Source organism: Mytilus galloprovincialis, chromosome 13, assembly GCF_965363235.1.
Source record: "Mytilus galloprovincialis chromosome 13, xbMytGall1.hap1.1, whole genome shotgun sequence".
Taxonomy (NCBI): domain Eukaryota; kingdom Metazoa; phylum Mollusca; class Bivalvia; order Mytilida; family Mytilidae; genus Mytilus; species Mytilus galloprovincialis.
Window position 1 is genome coordinate 63,893,637 of NC_134850.1, and position 19,371 is coordinate 63,913,007.

At 33.2% G+C, this 19,371-nt stretch overlaps 1 protein-coding gene across 1 annotated transcript; it reads right to left on the reverse strand.

Moving 5' to 3' along the window:
* Positions 1-7,512: 7,512 nt before the first annotated feature.
* On the reverse strand, positions 7,513-16,333 carry LOC143055848 (uncharacterized). Its single transcript, XM_076228899.1, has 4 exons — positions 16,175-16,333; positions 15,393-15,437; positions 13,056-13,292; positions 7,513-7,845 (listed from the first exon to the last, which is right to left on the reverse strand). Exons 2-4 carry the CDS (start codon positions 15,412-15,414, stop codon positions 7,676-7,678), a joined length of 429 nt encoding a protein of 142 aa, XP_076085014.1. The 5' UTR covers positions 15,415-15,437; positions 16,175-16,333; the 3' UTR covers positions 7,513-7,675.
* Positions 16,334-19,371: the final 3,038 nt, after the last annotated feature.

Consider the following 19,371-nt stretch of genomic DNA (forward strand, 5'->3'; position numbering starts at 1 on the left):
CCAAAAAATTAGTAATTGACAGTCTTAGACAGTCTAACAGTTTGATAAAGACACAAATGTTCGTAGATGTAACGGATATTATTTGAAATCGTCAATTGGGTTTTAAAGATATATCAAGAATTACAAATACATAATTGCAAAGACCTTTGTTTGTCAAAGGCTTATCAGTTAGGACCAAATTCTCATACTTGATTTATAACATACCGAATTGTTGAATTAATAACACAAGGAGTCGACAAATCAATAAAATAACAATGCATGAGCACGTTAATATGTATCATCATTTCGTGTGTAGTTATGACTAAATGCCGTCTAATTAAACATCAAGATAACAGCCAGAGAACGCCGATCGTTAAAATCACACAGTAGAACATTAGTAACGAACATGGATGTGGAATCGTGAAATGTGGATTGTTTAAGTCTTTTTGTGTTCGTGACTAAGACAAGATATAGATAAAAGTCTCAGTTTTACATGTATAAAACAGATTTGTTGGTTGATACGTTGACGAAATTTTTATTCTAGGCAGTTGTTTTATTGGTACTCATACCACATCTCCATATATATAGTTCCCTTGTTTTACATTTTCAATGTTGAAATTCTTACCGTTTGAATAACTCAACATGCTAAGCACATGCCCAACCTATGTGAACGTTTACTAGAAATTAATACGTTTTCAATTGAGGTTGAATTACTGAATTGAATGTAAATAATATATAAGCGATGTATTGATCATAGGTTTACAAATTAAACAGAATTGACTGCTCGAAACAATATATTACTTCACAGTTCCAATATTATAATGTTTCAAACAAAAATAAAATCATATTTTAATCCATTGTCGATATTCTATATAACTATGCTAATGTCTCTTAACGAAAATCATGCACACTTCTTGATGTATAAATTCTGGTAGGTTTCGACATATTTTCCAAGAGTAGAAAATCGAAAAAAGCGATAACTGGCTATATAATAGAAGATGTAGTTTAACTGAATCGCTAACAGAATACATCCTACTCTCATTCCTATGCCTTTGATCAATTTTAACAAAACATTTTTTCTCTTGAACATATATTTTAATATGGCAATAAAACAGGTTCACACCTCTTTATTTTATACACATAGCATGTGTCCCTTACATGTGCATGATTTGTGCACGTGAGTTTTCATTATTTTACATCTATACTTTGTCTAGACATATTATTGGTTCGTATAACAGCGGTATACAACTTTTGCCTTTATTTGTTTAATTAATTATTGTAAGGAAAATTTAATATTCATAAATTGCGAATTCTTTGCATATTGTACACAATTTTATAAAAAAAAAAAGAAGTTATAAATATATGTTACTACATAATTAAAGGTTGGAATTAAATTAACTGGTAGATATTACGAGTCATCATCTAAATCGATGCACTAAGATCGTTACCTTCATATAGACCATCAGAATAAAGCGGGTTTTCTCCACCAATGATACTGTTTCAAAACAAAAAAAGATTGTTTCAGTCATCTTAAAAATTGGGGTCACAGACTGTCGTGCTAACAAGATAGGCCGATACGAACTTATACAGTATCTAGAAAAATGATCATTAAAAGAGTTTCATTTGTTTTAACTTTAAAATATCTTAAATTTGACAAAATCTTTACAATCTTTTCCATAAATATTGGAACAAATCATCAACTATCCACGATCTCCATCGATACCCACGTCAATGACTTTCCGCATTTTTAAAAAAAACTATCTGTTGAATGCTGAATTCTCTTCAAAGCCATACTCTTCCGTCAGCAGGCTTAAGCACTGTTTGTTGATACAAACTATTGTTGACTTGCAAGCAAAAGGTGCATACCTAGATTGTTTACGGTCATTCCAATTGTACGAAGTAGCCGCAGTTTGAATTGTTAACTGAAAAACTGCAAATACTGTGTATCTTGTGCAGTTTAAATGAGGTAAACAAAAATAACGGCCATTGTAGTGACTATGAATGTAAGCCAGACCTTTCTCTAATCGATATTGGAGAAATCATGACTAAACTATGATAGATCTCATTTGACTGATTTTTACTATCATCTACCCCAACGCGTGTTGTTCTGAGGAGAAGAGAATTACTAGGGTAATGATATAAAGGCATTTTCAAATGTAGAAAATGGTGGATTGAACCTGGTTTTATAGCTAGCTAAACCTCTCACTTGTATGACAGTCGCAAATTCCATTATATTGTCACCGTTGCGTGAACAAAACAAACAGACATAATAGGTAAAAATGTCAAAAATAGGGGTACAGCAGTCAACATTGTGTTATCATCTTAATCACTATAAAAACAACAAATGTAACGAAGAAGCACAAAAAGGCATACATCAAATTAACATCCTCAGTTTGATTATATTATACGATTATATTTGTCTATGTAAAATGCACCCATCAAGGAAGGAGGGTATGGGTACTGGTGTAAAATTGCGCGTTTGAAATTCGCACAGGTAGACATGAAATAATTTTGTCGTTCAAAGTATGACGGGATGCATAAATACAGTCACGCAAAATAGATATAACAAACACTGACTTAACAGTTAAAGTAATAATAATAAATAAAATAATAGTGTGGTTCAAAGTATGACGTGATAAATAAGTACAGAGTCACGTAAAATGTATATCACAAAAAAAGTTGGTTAACAGTAAAAGTCATATTAATAAATAAAATATTTTTGTCATTCAAAGTATGACAAGATACATAGGTACAGAGTCATATCATAAAATAATTTTGTCATTCAAAGTATGACAAGATACATAGGTACAGAGTCACATCATAAAATAATTTTGTCGTTCAAAGTATGATGGGATACATAAGCACAGAGTTACGTCAAAAGGATATCTCAAAAAACAGACAACAGTAAAAGTAATATTAATAAAGACAAATAAAATAATAATATAACACGTAATTAAGACGATAAACAACGTCAGTACGCAAAATCTATACTTCAAGACCATCGTGTATTATTTGTGAAGTTGATACGGAATATTTATCAACAAGTTCTGGGTACCTTCCGATGAACTTTTTTAGAAAAAGGACGAGACGTTCTTTGACATACCCCTGGTTCATCAACTTTCTGCTCAGACACTGGTGACGTATTACAAAGTCTGAGTAGGAGCTACAAGCTCTTGAATACCGAATAAGTTGGGAAATGTATATTCCATATGCAGGTGAAATTGGTATGTTGCTACTAAGGTGGGGGAAATTGATAATTTCAAAATCAAAATCGTCTCGTTTGTCATAGATTCGGGTACTAAGATGACTGTGTATGTCAAATTCGAGGTATAAGTCTAAAAATGAGGCGGATGAAGCCGTGTTTGTTGTCTCTTTAATTTCTGGTGGATATATTAATGGAACCCAATCAGAAAAGTTTGGATTGTTAATGGAAAGAACATCATCAATATATCTGAAAGTGAAATTAAATAACCTGGCTTCTTTGATCTTCTTGTTTTTGACAAGTGTCTGAAGGAACTCCGATTCATATGAAAACAAGAAGAGGTCAGCAAGGAGAGGCGCGCAGTTCGTTCCCATAGGAATGCCGACAGTTTGTTGAAAAAGTCTACCTCCAAACTCAACAAATATGTTGTCGATAAGAAACTCCAGCATACTGACCACTTGTTCTTTTGTGTAGCAGGTTTTACCTTTTTGTTTGTCACTATTAACGAAATATGCCTTATGAAATCCCAAAGTAATAAATTTATAGCGTATGCTACCATTTTTATGTTGAAAGGCATTGTGGATTATTTCTTTTCGGCGATTTTTCAATTTCACATGGGGAATGGTGGTATACAGGGTTGAAAAATCAAAAGTTTTGATAGAACTAATTTCAGAAATAGACCGAGATTTAAAATTGTCTAGAAGTTCTTTAGAATTTTTAAGAATCCACATATGGTTAATACCACTACGCGAGTAAACAGTTTCACAGTATTTCTGAAGACCCTCTTTCACTGCGGATAAAATTTTAGTCAATCTAATGGACAATTCTTTAGTGGAACATGAAGATGAGCCAGCAATATACCGTTGTTTGTACGGAATTTTATGAAGCTTTGGTATCCAATACAAACAAGGTAAGTCCTCCGATTTGGTGTTCAATGTAATGTTTATGGAAGCCATGAAGGACTTATGATTTGCTAAAATCTCATCCTTGTCAAATGATATGTCTTTGTATGTGGGATTACCTGAGTGCTCCTTTATACCCAATTCTTTTACAAGACATTCGTAGTAATACGATTTACATACAAAGACAATATTATTTGAAGCTTTGTCCGCAGGAACAACAACATGCTTATCATCTGCAGGTCATTCCCTTTCCCTTAGAATTAAAATGTAAATATTTCTTAATGGTTCAGATTCAAACTGGATATATATTTTTTTTGTACTTTGTTTGGTTGATATTGATCATTTCACGTCCAGTAAGGGATAACATCAAAAGATCGATGTAGGATAAAAAAAAAAACTTAAATCAAATAGTTTGGGGGTGGGGGGTTCAACATGACTGCAAGTTTTGTTAATCAAAAATCGATTTTACATATATCCATATAGGTAAATCATTTTTTCCCAAATTAAGTTAAGAGGGGGGGGGGGGGTCAGTGAAAAAACTATGTGAATTAAGTTTTTTATCCTACATTGAAATTTTGGTGTCTTCCCTAACTAATCTGTTGTTCATATTTAAGAACAATTTTATAATCAATGCAGAAGGTAAATTTTGTAAATTCGGATAAGAGAGAGGTGTGAAACATTCAAACGTATTAGTCGTAAACAAACTGACAACGCCATGGCTAAAAAAGACAGACCAACAAACAAACAATAGAACACATAATACAACATAGAAAACTAAATACTGAGCAACACGAACACAACCAAAAACTTGGGGTGATCTCTATGATGTGGCCAATGTAAAATACGGGAGCAGAAATTCTGTCTTGAAACAAGCATCTAAACTTGATGTTGCAAAAGCTCGTCACTCTTGTTTCTTTGTTGAGATTTAAAGTCAGGAGCTTGTAATTCAGTGGTTTTCGTTTGTTTATGTGTTACATATTTGTTTTTCGTTCATTTTTTACATAAATAAGGCCGTTAGTTTTCTCATTTGAATTGTTTTACATTGTCTTATCGGGGCCTATTATAGCTGACTATGCGGTATGGGCTTTGCTCATTGTTGAAGGCCGTACGGTGACCTATAGTTGTTAATGTCTGTGTCATTTTGGTCTTTTGTGGATAGTTGTCTCCTTGGCAATCATACCACATCTTCTTTTTATATGACTATGCAGATAGATCGATTACCTGCTTTAACAATGATGTGTTGCCGAACGGAAGATGTCATAACGGTGTTAATATGTCTATATATTTTTTGTCGAATCAACTCATCATACAATATTGAACCCAGATTCAAAAACTTTACAAATGGTATACCATAAACATTTAAATGGTGGTGTGTCTACTATTACAGGGTGTTAAAGTCCTTTTAAAACATGTAGAGAAAATTTTTTCTGCAATATTTCAATAGACCGGTGGATATTGTGTATCACACTTTGGCTTTGGATTTTTCGAAAGGCTGGGGATTTTCTCATCCCAGGCGTAGATTACCTTAGCCGTATTTAGCACGGCTTTTTGGAATTTTGGATCCTCAATGCTCTTCAACTTTTTACTTGTTTGGCTTACATATTTTAATATGAGCGTCACTGATGAGTCTAAGTTAGACGAAACGCGCGTCTGGCGTACTAAATTATAATCCTGGTACCTTTGATAACTATTTACACCACTGGGTCGATGCCACTGCTTGTGGACGTTTCGTCCCCGAGGGTATCACCAGCCCAATAGTCAACACTTCGGTGTTGACATGAATATCAATAATGTGGTCATTTTTACAAATTTCCTGTTTGCAAGGCTTTGAATTTTTCGAAACGCTGGGGATTCTCTTATCCCAGGCGTAGATTACCGTAGCCGTATTTGGCACGGCTTTTTGGAATTTTGGATCCTCAATGCTTTTCAACTTTTTACTTGTTTGGCTTAATACATATTTTGACATGAACGTCACTGATGAGTCTTATATAGACGAAACGCGCGTCTGGCGTACTAAATTATTATCCTGGTACCTTTGATGACTATTTACACCACTGGATCGATGCCACTGCTGGTGGACGTTTCGAACCCGAGGGTATCGCCAGCCCAGTAGTCAACACTTCGGTGTTGACATGAATATCAATAATGTGGTCTTTTTTTACAAATTTCCTGTTTGCAAGGCTTTAAATTTTTCGAAAGGCTGGGAATTTCTTATCCCAGGCGTAGATGAGTCTTATGTAGACGAAACGCGCGTCTGGCGTACTAAATTATAATCCTGGTACCTTTGATAACTATTCCACCACTGGGTCAATGCCACTGCTTGTGGACGTTTCGTCCCCGAGGGTAACACCAGCCAAGTAGTCAACACTTCGGTGTTGACATAAATATCAATAATGTGGTCATTTTTACAAATTTCCTGTTTGCAAGGCTTTGGATTTTTCAAAACAATGGGGATTTTCTTATCCCAGGCGTAGATTAGCTTAGCCGTATTTGGCACGGCTTTTTGGAATTTTGGATCCCCAATGCTCTTCAACTTTTTACTTGTTTGGCTTAATACATATTTTGATATGAGCGTCACTGATGAGTCTTATGTAGACGAAACGCGCGTCTGGCGTTCTAAATTATAATCCTGGTACCTTTGATAACTATTTGCTCACTGTTTAGAAACCCAAAGATTGCAAGGATATTGAAGCTTTGCATCGGTAATGAAATTATTTGAGGCATTTGTTTTTTTTTAGTCTTTGATCTATTTCTTTTTGATAGACATGTTTTTTTTATCAGTTTTTTTTCTACTTTTGGGTTTCCTCTTTTTTACTGCACGTACTCTTAGATCTGTACTTTTTTTATTTTTGGAATGTACAAGTATCCGGTCATGTCGAAACCGTGTTTTTGTTATATATATATATCTCTTATTGAATTCATCTAAAAAGTTCATTATTTTTTCAATTGATTTGTATAGTTATTTTTGATTTTGTACTGTTACACCACTGTCCCAGGTGGTCCCATGTTAGGTGAGGGTTGTAGTACCGCTACCATGTTTACCCCGCCACTTTCTGTATGTATGTACCTGTTCCAAGCGGTTTTTTGTTGTGTTACATATTTTTTACTTTATTAATTTACATTTCGTTCATCATCATGATCATTTAGTTCATAAATTAGGTCGTTAGCTTTTTCGTTTGAATTGTTTTAAATTTATTATTTCGGCGCTTTTATAACTGACTATGTGGTATGGGCTCTGTTCATTGTTGAAAATAGCATGCTGACTTTCAGCTGCTAATTTTGCTATTTATACCTTTAATAAAACGGCTCACATTGTCACTAAAAACTATAGGAACGATAAACACTTTAAGCAATCGCTTTACACGTTGAAACAGTATACAGTGATTTTTATTTCAGAACTCTCATTACGTCATTATTTGTTTTATTGTCTTTCTGATAGATTCTCGATACTCCACAAATTAATTAAGAAAACTAAGAGCAACATTCCGTCATTTTAATATAAGAATATATTAATAGGTACATATATATGTTATGTCACAATATCTCGCATTACTTCTATCAATATCATGTAGAACCTTAAGAAATTTTGATGTTACTTAGTGGTGGTTTTCTTTGCCTTAATTTTTCTTTCCCTGTTGCAGGTGGCACAGTCCAGTAACACTATCAATCCAATCACAGAGAATATAAAAGTTCCACCAATAATTCCCATGAGTTTGGATGACGTTCTATCATCCGGGGCACTCGTCAGAGATCTCCTGTACTCTACAAAAACATGCATAAATGTACTTATAAGCTAAGAATATTAAGAGTTTTTAATTTACGTTTTGTTAACTATTAAATAAATTTGGTTAGAAAACGATTGACACCCAATAGTAAAAATCTATATTAATAAATTTGCCATAGACACATATAGACATCAAATAAATTTCATTTAACAACACCTTTCCGCATGTGGAGCAGGATCTGCTTACCCTTCCGGAGCACATTAGATCACCCCTAGTTTTTTTGGTGGGGTTCGTGTTGTTTATTCTTTAGTTTTCTATGTTGTGTCGTGTGTGCTGTTGTTTGTTTGTCTTTTTCATTTTTAGTCATGGCGTTGTCAATTTGTTTTAGATTTATGAGTTTGACTGTCCCTTTGGTATCTTTCGTCCCTCTTTCCTTGGATGTATTGTGTAACATTTCAGTCATTATCTATCCTAAACATGTTTGCTTTTTCTTTTTTGTCATCATTTTAATTCCCCGAGGTTATCAACACACAGTAGTCAGCACTTCTGTGTTGAATAGAGTTATCATTCATATGTTCGTAATTATAAATTAACTGTTAACAAAACTTTAGATTTTTTAGATACTAAGGCTTTTCTACCTCAGGAATAGATAACCTTAGCTGTATTTTGCAAAACTTTTAGGAATTTTTGCTGCTCTTCATTGCCATTCAACTTCGTTCTCTATTTGGCCTTTTTAACTTTTTTTTTACTTTTATTCAAGCCTCACTGATGAGACTTTTGTAGACTAAATACGCGTCTGGCGTAAATATAAAATTTAAATCCTGGTATCTATGGTCAGTTTATTTGTAACTGTACTAAACCTGTCTCAACCCAGGGTCGACTTCAATTTGATTAACTCTGGTTTCTAGGTTAAAACGTATAATGTAACTGCGCAAGCGCGATAAACATTTAAATCAAACCTTAAGTTACAAGTCGAGAAAACTCGTGGCTGTCGGAAAATACAGGAAGTATAACTATTGAACTATGGTAACCTAATTGTCATAAGGCTGTTGTGACTGACTTAATTGTATCAGTTCCATAGTTATTACAACGATTAAACATACTTATTGAGGTTGCACAGCAGGGGGTTTGATTGAGTCAACGCGATAAACTCTACAAACCGGAATTGGACGAATCGAAGTAGGCTTTGCGTAATGTAAGTAACAAACGTATATAAGTAAAATAAAATTGAGAATGGAAATGGGGAATGTGTCAAAGAGACAACAACCCGACTAAATAAAAAACAACAGCAGAGGGTCACCAACAGGTCTTCAATGTAGCGAGAAATTCCCGCACCCGGAGGCGTCCTTCAGCTGGACCCTAAACAAATATATACTAGTCCAGTGATAATGAACGCCATACTTATTTCCAAATTGTACACAAGAAACTAAAATTAAAATAATACAAGACTAACAAAGGCCAGAGGCTCCTGACTTGGGACAGGCGCAAAAATGCGGCGGGGTTCAACATGTTTGTGAGATCTCAACCCTCCCCCTATACCTCTAACCAATGTAGTAAAGTAAACGCATAATAATACGCACATTAAAATTCAGTTCAAGAGAAATCCGAGTCTGATGTCAGAAGATGTAACCAAAGAAAATAAACAAAATGACAATAATACATAAATAACAACAGACTACTAGCAGTTAACTGACATGCCAGCTCCAGACTTCAATTAAACTGACTCAAAGATTATGATTTCATCATATGAACATCAGGCACAATCCTTCCCGTTAGGGGTTTAGTATCATACCATCATAACATATATGAGAAGAACATAACCCGTGTCATGCCAACAACTGTTTTTAGAATAAATGTGTTTATTTCCGATGCAAAGACCATATCAGTGACTCAATATTAACGCCAAAATATGCAATCTTTAATGACTTGACAACAGTATCGTAATTATATCCCTTCTTAATAAGTCTATTCAAAGGTTTTGTAAGTTTCTGAGGTGAATACTGACACCTTTGTGCTTTATAAAGAATATTACCATAAAAAATTGGATGTGAAATACCTGAACGTATTAGAAGTCTGCATGTTGAGCTATATTTACGAATGATGTCTTTATACCGATAATAAAATTTAGTAAATGTTTTGACTAGTTTGTGATATCGAAAACCCTGGTGTAATAATTTTTCAGTAATACATAAATTTCTCTCGTTAAAATCTAAAACATTGTTACATACACGAGCGAATCGTACAAGTTGAGATATATAAACACCGTAAAATATACTTTTAAAGATTCAGCACTTCTAGATTGACATAAAAAATCATTGATACGAAATAGGGTATTTCCATGTTATTTCATTTATGCCGATATAAATAATAATTCTTTTCAATACAGAAGTGTTAACAACAGGGCTGGAGAAACCGTCTTCGGCAAACTCCATCAGCAGTAGCATCGAAAAAAAAATCCTAAAAAATACAAGGATTGCGATAGTGTACGTCAAACGCGTGTTTGGTCTACACAAGACTTAATATATGTTGTTAAATTCCTAATCAATGATTTTGTGACTATAAATTGCATGAAAAAGTTACTATATTCTTTGATAGTGAAGTATTCGGTATTCTAAAGTTCAACTTTACTTGTAGGGTTCTTATTAAACCAATGGGCTATCACAATTCATGTAAATTAAGGCAACAGTAGTATACCGCTGTTCAAAACTCGTAAATCCATGGACAAAAAACGTTATCGAGGTAACAGACTAAAACTGAGGGAAACGCATTAAATATTTGAGGAGAACAACGAAACAACATTAAAATGTAACACACACATAAACGGACTAAGCATTAGACAAAATCCGATGAGAATAACAAATATAACATCAAAACCAAATGCATAAATTGGGGATAGAAAAGTACCGCGACACGTCTTATAGTAATGTGAATTCACACTCAAATATAAGAGAAAACAAACGACACAACGGAAACACAATGTTAATATGTAACACACACAGAAACGAACTATAATATAACAACGGCCATATTCCTGACTTGGTACAGGACATTTTTAAAGAACAAACCTCGCACTTTAATGGCAATTTTAAAAATAACATTAAAATGACAACATAATATTATAGGACTATAATACAAATAAATAGGAGAACATATTAGACAAAGAAACACATGAATTATAGCTCATAAAAGGCATCATGTTTAAAATTCAATACGCCAGAAACGCGCCTCGTCCACACAAGACTTACCAGTGACGCCCAGATATAAACGTTCGAAAGTCAAAGCAAGTACAAAGTTGTACAGCACTGAGGATCAAAAGCTCAAAAAGGTAAACGCATTGATGCCTTGAATTATTCTAATAAGGCCGTGTTCACATTGACCTAAACTCGGTGTTTATGTTAGTGTAACTCACACATAAACTAAACATAATTACGTTCCCATTGATAAAACTCAATGTTTACATGTAGTGTAAATCATGTTTTGTCTACATGCAGTCGAAAGTTGATGTAGGCCTTGTGTAGGTTAAGTGTACACAAAACTAGGCATTCAGAACTTTAATTTTCTTATGTATATTTGAAAAAGAAACGATTTTTATATAAAATTGATACGTATAACACTTATAAATAAAGTTCTTTACAGAAATATTTGTCAAACTTGATATATTTATTTGCTATAAAAACACTTTTCATAGCCTTATTAACCTCTTATCAAGACTCATCCATCATCATTGCCGAACGCATAATAAATGTGAAAAGGTCTTTTCGAATCGACTGGACGTACACACTGACAGAAATATTTGCCACTGGTATTAACTCAAACAACGATTCACTCATAAATGCATTACTGAAAACGGATGAGGTTAATTGTTTGTTTGTGTAGTATCTCAGATCCGTTAAAATTTGATTAGAAATATTACCCCCTCCCTTTGCCAAATACTCCTTGGAGAAAAAATACAATTTGAAACAAACAGAAAAGATAGAAATGCATCGCAATTCCTTTTTTTCGTCTGGTCTGTAAGCAAGCTGATGCAGCCTTCGTTTTTAATGCGTAATCGAAATATCTTTAAACTTCTGCAAATCATCCAAAATGACTTTCTTAAAAGAGCAACCACTTTACTTTTAAAAACAGAAGGGGGGTCTGAGTCAGAATTTTTTTCGCGCGAAAGTTTATAATTAGTTTTTTTTTCGATGGTACCAATTCAATATTTAACTCTATAATGTATGGGGAAACCTTGGATTCAGAATAATTATCCATTCTAATCATCTGTATGACCCGATTTTGTTTTTGTTTGAAAATTTGAATTCGGGTCTACGTAATAAACATTTAAATGACATATAGTTTACAAGTGTAAACAAATTTTATGTACAGGTAGCTAGACCAGGTGTATAGATGTGAACAAATTTAATAAATCGTGTACATTACATTAAACCAAATGTAAACATGTTTACTGTACACGGCGTTTGGTGTGAACACGACCTTAGGTCTTAAAGGATGTCTTAATTACTGCGATTTCAAAATGAAATAAAAACCAATCAGTTCGTTTGTTATGTACTTATATTTTGGCGTGACACAATTGCATGCATTTCTCAAACTGTTCATGGTGTTTTTGCACTTAATCTATAGGAAGAAGCGGAATAAAAAATAAGAATAAAAAGAAAGTGGAAGGTTAAGCTATAAAATCAGGTCCAACGCAATATTTTTACAGTTTGCTTTCATATCAAACCACTGTTCCAGGTAATTGAAGGGTTGGGCGCTAACAGACATGTTTAACCCCGCCATATTTTAAATAGGCTTGTCTCATGTAAAAGCCTGTAATTCAGTCGTTGTTTTTAGTTGCTTTCTGTCATGTTCGTGATTTTTTATTAGTCAGGCTATTTTATTGGGTTTTTTTTTCATTTGAACTTTTATTTTTATAGTTGTCTTATAAGCAATCATACCATATCTCCTCTATTTCATATTCAATTTTACTTTGTTTAACTTAGTTTAAAATGTAATTTAACTATTCAGAAGCAGATTTTGATGAGATTAAGTGGGGTAAGAAAAAATTGAGTTAGATATCAGTAATCAAAAGATTAATGCATAGTTATTTTAACTTTTAATGTTTTGCTTTGGAAAAAAAACCATGTGTCATCCAAAATCCTGAATGCGGTACAATTGTTATAACTTTTAACTTTTAATAAGTTTTATTCTTCAGAAAGTTCTATTATCTTTCTACTAATGTGTATAGATGATTCCTTATACAACTCTTACTTTGTGTTGATTTTTGTGGTACAGTTAGCTCCATTTTGATCTTGTCTATTTTATTTTGCAGTTCTTCGCTCCTCATTGTAGTAGATTGGTCAGCATCTTTACTTGTTGATACTGTCGACTGAGATTGATCGTCAAGTGGAATCGTGTCTGTTGACGGTGTCTGTGCAGAGTTAGTTAAACATACCGAATTCTCATGAACACAGGTCATGGCTAATTCGTCAAAACATGTATCTTTAACTATAAAAGATATCAAAAATATGTCTAACATTGTAGAAGTCTCAATGTTGTAATTTATTGAGTCATTTTCTTTAATCCATAAGGTTTATGGCAAGCAGTTTTAATTTTTCTAAAAATCAAATAACTGAAAATATTTGCATTTAACATATTTGATGTATTTATTATACACAGCGAAAGTTGACCTACCGAGTAAGAATTATCGATTATTTGAGTAATACGACGGGTGTAACGTCTGCAGCAATATCTGCTAACACTTGATATCAGATAGGTTTATTGTGAGGTTCTAGTTGCTCAGTTTTTCGTTTTCTGTTTTGTGTTTTGAGTACTTTTGTAAGTCATTTCTGATAGTTTTTTTCATATCATTATCCGTACTTATCGACAAATAAATTTGAAACCTTCTTTGGTATCTTTCGTATCTCTCCAAATTGCCATTGAAAAGGGTCAATCAATCAGGCAAACAGAAACGTGTTTACTGAAATAGTGAGCCAACACACCTGTTCAGTTGAAATTAGCTCTTAATCCTCTTCTTCTAAGGCAGAATAAACAGTTGTTGCCTGTCTAATCTCTGTTGAAAGGTCGAATAGTCCCTCGGAGTTTGTGGGGTGTTTTTTTGTTTGTTTTTTTTTGGGGGGGGGTTCTACTTTTATCTATTTATGTATCCGGCAGAACTGTCAGAATATGGTTTTGGGTAGACAATTTCTAAATTATATAAACAAGAGCCGCTTTCTTTTCATCATTGGAAATGATCATAATCGTCTACGAGGTCCGGTGCAATTGTCTAAAAATGACATTATTACTATGCTGGATTTCTTGATAGACAACATTTTTGATACGTTGAGGACAAGGAAAAAATGTGCCCCTCTACTTGTGGAAGAAAGCAAATACGTTAGCAGTATCCTTAAAATTTACTTTCCGCTGTATCGATGATGTTCACTGGACAATTCAAAATTTGGTGACTACTAGTATGTTGAACACATCTATTCAATCGAGCTTGAGCTTAAGTATACAACAGATACAGTTAAGTCTGTCTCATAGCTTGACTAACATATAGAAATTGACAATGAGGGTCAGTTGAATCAAAAATTTTACGACAAAAGATATGAGTTCACCTTCCCAATTGCGAAATTTCAATTTCTATGTATCAATATTCTAATTTTTTGGATACATTAGTCGATGCGCAATTCATTATTTTTTTATTTATCAGCATAACTTTACAATGTTATATCATAACCATATATCTTCAAAAAAAAAAGTTTTAACATATTTTTTTTCACTTCTTTCATCAATTAGTTTCTGGTCTGCTAATTAATTTATGAATTTCAATTGAAACGTTTTATGATTTGATTTTGGATACACATTGATTCGTTCCCTCAATAAAACATGGTCAGCAGGATGGTTATATTTTTGGTGAATTTGAACATGCATGATCAAACGTTTAATTGTAGATGCTGAAACACATAAAACACAATGAATAGCAGGCATTTGTCTCATTCGCATCATATCAATGTATTATAAAGAGCCACAAATTTACACACAACACGTGTAGATTATAAAAACATTCTTGCAGCCGAAATTATACTAGACTGTAAAAACAAAAATGCAAAAATGTTTCAATTAATGATATTCTTAATGCTTTTAGAATGAAATTCAAAACAGTGTGGCTGTGGTCATTGATTGACACATTAAATTCATCCATTGACTGGGACAATTTACATGAACGTTTGTCTGTAACGACCACTGTTCACGACGTACCTACGATAGACATTTAAACTGTGGGGTCACCAAAGGTTTCTTAACGCCTTTAATTATAAAATAATTCAAAAAATTAATCAGGAATAACCTTTATGTTTTGATTTATATAATTGATATAAATCAAAACATCGTGTTATTTCTGATTAGTTTTTCGAATTACTTAATTAAGGTGTTGAGAACCTCTGGTGACCCCATAGTTAAAGTGTCTTTAAAAAGTACATAGTGAGTAGTGGTCGTTACATACAAACGTTCACCTAAATTGTTCCAGTCAATGGATGAATTTAATGTGTCAATCAATGGCCACAGCCACACTGTTTTGAATTTCATTCTAAATTTGAAACAACTTACACTTAACGAATATTGCCATCATATCAGCCACTACAAATTGTACAGCTGAAAGGAAAGATAACAATCTAAAACATGTTTTTATTTCAACTATATTTTTTTAAACATGCTCCCATATCATAGCTTGAAACTACAAATGATTTTTATGTGACTTATCTTATAGTTTCTGCAACACTATATTATTATTTTGTCATCAGTTTATCAAAATATTGCGATAATCGTACAATAATCTCAACTTTAGTAAACGGAAATAGGAAAAAGGTCGTTTCATATTGATCGTATTTCTATATTTCAAAATTTAACCCGTTTGTTAGCATTTGTTTGCCATACATACGTACATAAATAGTCAGTTCTATTTCTGTAACAAAATCACCACGTGTAACTAGATCAATAACAATGAACATGCTGTCGCATTGCACCATGAAATCATACCACATCTCCTAATTTAAACCAGAGGAAAATATCAAAATGCTACACTTTTCAATGAACAAAATTTAGATAATTGAATACGACATAGGATTATATGAACGATATATACAAAAAAGTACCAAAGTATTCGTGCATCAGATATCCAGAGATGTCTGTTTTCGATTCCGAATAGCATCAATGTATAGAAGTCGACTTGTGATACCATGTACTAGTTTCATAACAATGGTTTAGTGGCGTACAAAGTGTGTTTGCTGGTACTAGTCACAGCAAACGTCAAACGCCTGATGTGCCTGTACGTTTAAACATGAATTTGTTTTAAACTCCATGACTATGCTGGAAAAGTCCGATAACAGTACCTTTTGACAATTTCGAACTTGAACTGAAGAGAATGAACGGCTGTTCTTTGATCTTTTTCTCAAACTCACAATGGCCTATATCGTCTCCAACAAGCAACCAACCATCATCAGCTTCGCATGAAACTTTGGAATTTCTTATGTAAAATCGTCTTTTGTAGTTGTCCCCAGATACACTACAAATGTATTTAAGCTTTGATATGGTATAAAATAAATAGGTCCCCAATAACGTCTCATTAAAATCCATTTAATGGGCAGTATCAACAAATCAAAAATATGATTTTCATTTGTTTCAAACAGTTATATAAGCGAAATACAGAAATCGTATGTTGCTATTAGCTCTTCTAAACAAAATTAGAAATGATGTATTATTGGCTTGCAAGTCAATTATTTAGCCTCTTTAAAAAAAATTCATGCAACCTTCAATTTAACGTTTAATGGAGATAGGTTGCGTAAGTGGTCATTATGTGGTTTATTTATAACATGAAAGAAATGTAACATTTAAAAGTGGAACAAAAGGGACAAAAGGCCTAGAAAAATTCAAGATGACACGTGATTGTTAGCAAATTAATAGAATTTCATATACATTTATATAGGGTTTTATGACCGTTGGTAGTCTTTAGAGGTCTCCTTGGTAGATAAGTTTATGTCATACTGAAAAATTATTACGAGTTCATGCACCTTTTTATTCCTATTGAACTTTTTTCGTAATTTTTCAGATCGGTGAATATGAATCTTATAGGAGCACCTGAGATCACCCCTAGTTTTTTTGGTGGGGTTCGTGTTGTTTATTCTTTAGTTTTCTATGTTGTGTCGTGTGTGCTGTTGTTTGTTTGTCTTTTTTTCATTTTTAGCCATGGCGTTGTCAGTTTGTTTTAGATTTATGAGTTTGACTGTCCCTTTGGTATCTTTCGTCCCTCTTTTATAATGTATGCTTCTTTATAATAATGTATTATTAATTTTGCTTTATTAGAACTTAACTTTTTTGATAAAATTATTTCATTATTATACGCTTCTTTAACTAAAAATTAAAGACAGGACATGTATATGTATTCCACTGAGAAATAAACATACGTTGTTTTCTGTAACAGAAACCATGATAATATACCTGTTTATTTGTCGGCTTTTTATTATTATTTTTTTTTCTTACATATAAAAAACAAGATTTGGTATGATTGCAACTCTCCACAAAAGACAAAATTGCCACAACTATAGGTCACCCTACGGCCTTCAACAATGAGCAAAGCCCATACCGCATAGTCAGCTATAAAAAGGCCAAGAAATGACAATGTAAAACAATTCAAACGAGAAAACTAACGGCCTTATTTATATAAAATAAAATGAACGAACAACAAATATGTAACACAAACGACAACCACTAGATTACAGCCTCTGACTTGGGACAGGCACATACATACATAATGTGGTAGGGTTAAACATGTTAGCGGGATCCCAACACTCTCTCTAACCTGGGACAGTGGTATAACAGTATAACATAAGAAAGAACTATAAAAATCAGTTAAAAAAGGCATAACTTATCAGATGGACAAACTACAAGTGGACGTTGTCGGGTACTTGTATATCCCACCACCAAAAAGACACTAGGAACAGATCTGAGAGTTCTCGCAGTTAACTGATAGCTAGTTCAAAGCCACTAACAACTAATAAAATATCATGCATATAAGACTAGATTATCAATCCGTACACTTCCAACATCCAATGGATTTGGTGTAAAGATGTCATAAACATTTAGAGAAAAACATGATCTTGTGCAAGATACAGGTATAAACAGATTGTAGATCCATGAATGTGTATATGTATATAACATTCTAGTAATATGTAGTTTGCTTTTAATTTACTGATAACAAAAACAATATTTGTACCAATAAAAACAATATTCAATGATCCTATTACAGTGTTGAAATGGTAACCTTTAAAGATAAGTTATTTAAAGTAGCGATAAGTTTACAAGGATCATTTCTAAATTTCCGGGCACGGTAAAAAACTTTTCCGTAAAAATGAAGATGTGATCTCTCGTTTGAAATCAGTTTTTTTACAGGTAAAACAAAATTTCAAAACCAAATCTTTATATATATGGAAAAATTTAGTTAAGGTTTTAAGTAATATAAGGTAACGATATTCCTGGTTTAATAATTCACCAGTAATACATAGATAACGTTCGTTAAAATCTAAAACGTCACAGCAGACACGGCATAGCGTACGAGCTGTGAAATATAAACCCCGTAAGATGGTGTCAAAAGAACATCACCATCTAGAAAAGGAAAATTAGCAAAAGGGTAAAGTGTTCCGTTTAAAACCGAAATATCTAACACTAGAAAAGGACAGTTATTACCGTTTAAATTAGGTTTATTTAAAGTAAGTTCTTTGGGGTAAATTTAAGCAGTATATTGAGAAAATTCTTGATTATTTAACGAAAAAATATCATCACGATAACGGTAAGTGTTAATTAAATGATATTTCGACGGGTCTTACGTCGACATAAACGACATTAACGATGTTTTATTTTCATCTACCGTCACAATTTTTGTTCAGTCTAGTCAAATAACCTCATCATATATACCATGAATCAAATTTAATAATTACCGCCGACGCGCGTTACGTCTTTAAAAGATTTATCAATGACGCTCGAATCAAAAATGTTATAAAAGGCAAAATAATGTACGAAGTTGCTACGTCAATCTTTGAAGACCCAAATCTTGATTGACAACATATTTTTTACGTTCGGAGGACGTGTTTTTCAACAGACTGTCGGCATTCCAATGGGAACAAATTGTGCCCCTCTACTTGATGACTTGTTTCTTTATTATTTTGAGGCTGACTTCATGCAGGAACTTCTTAGAAAGAAAGATAAGATGTTAGCGATATCCTTTAACTCTACCTACCGCTAAATAGATGATGTTCTTTCACTAAATAATTCAAAATTTGGTGACTATGTGGAACGCATATATCCCATCGAACAAGAGATAAAGGATACTACAGATACAGTTAAGTCGGCCTCATATCTTGACTTACATCTATAAATTGACAATGAGGGTCGGTGACAACAACACTTTACGACAAAAGAGAAAATTTCAGCTTTCCAATTGTGGATTTTTCATTTCTAAGTAGCAACATTCTAGTAGCACCTGCATACGGGTTATATATCTCCCAATTGAAACGATATGCCCGTGCTTGCATTT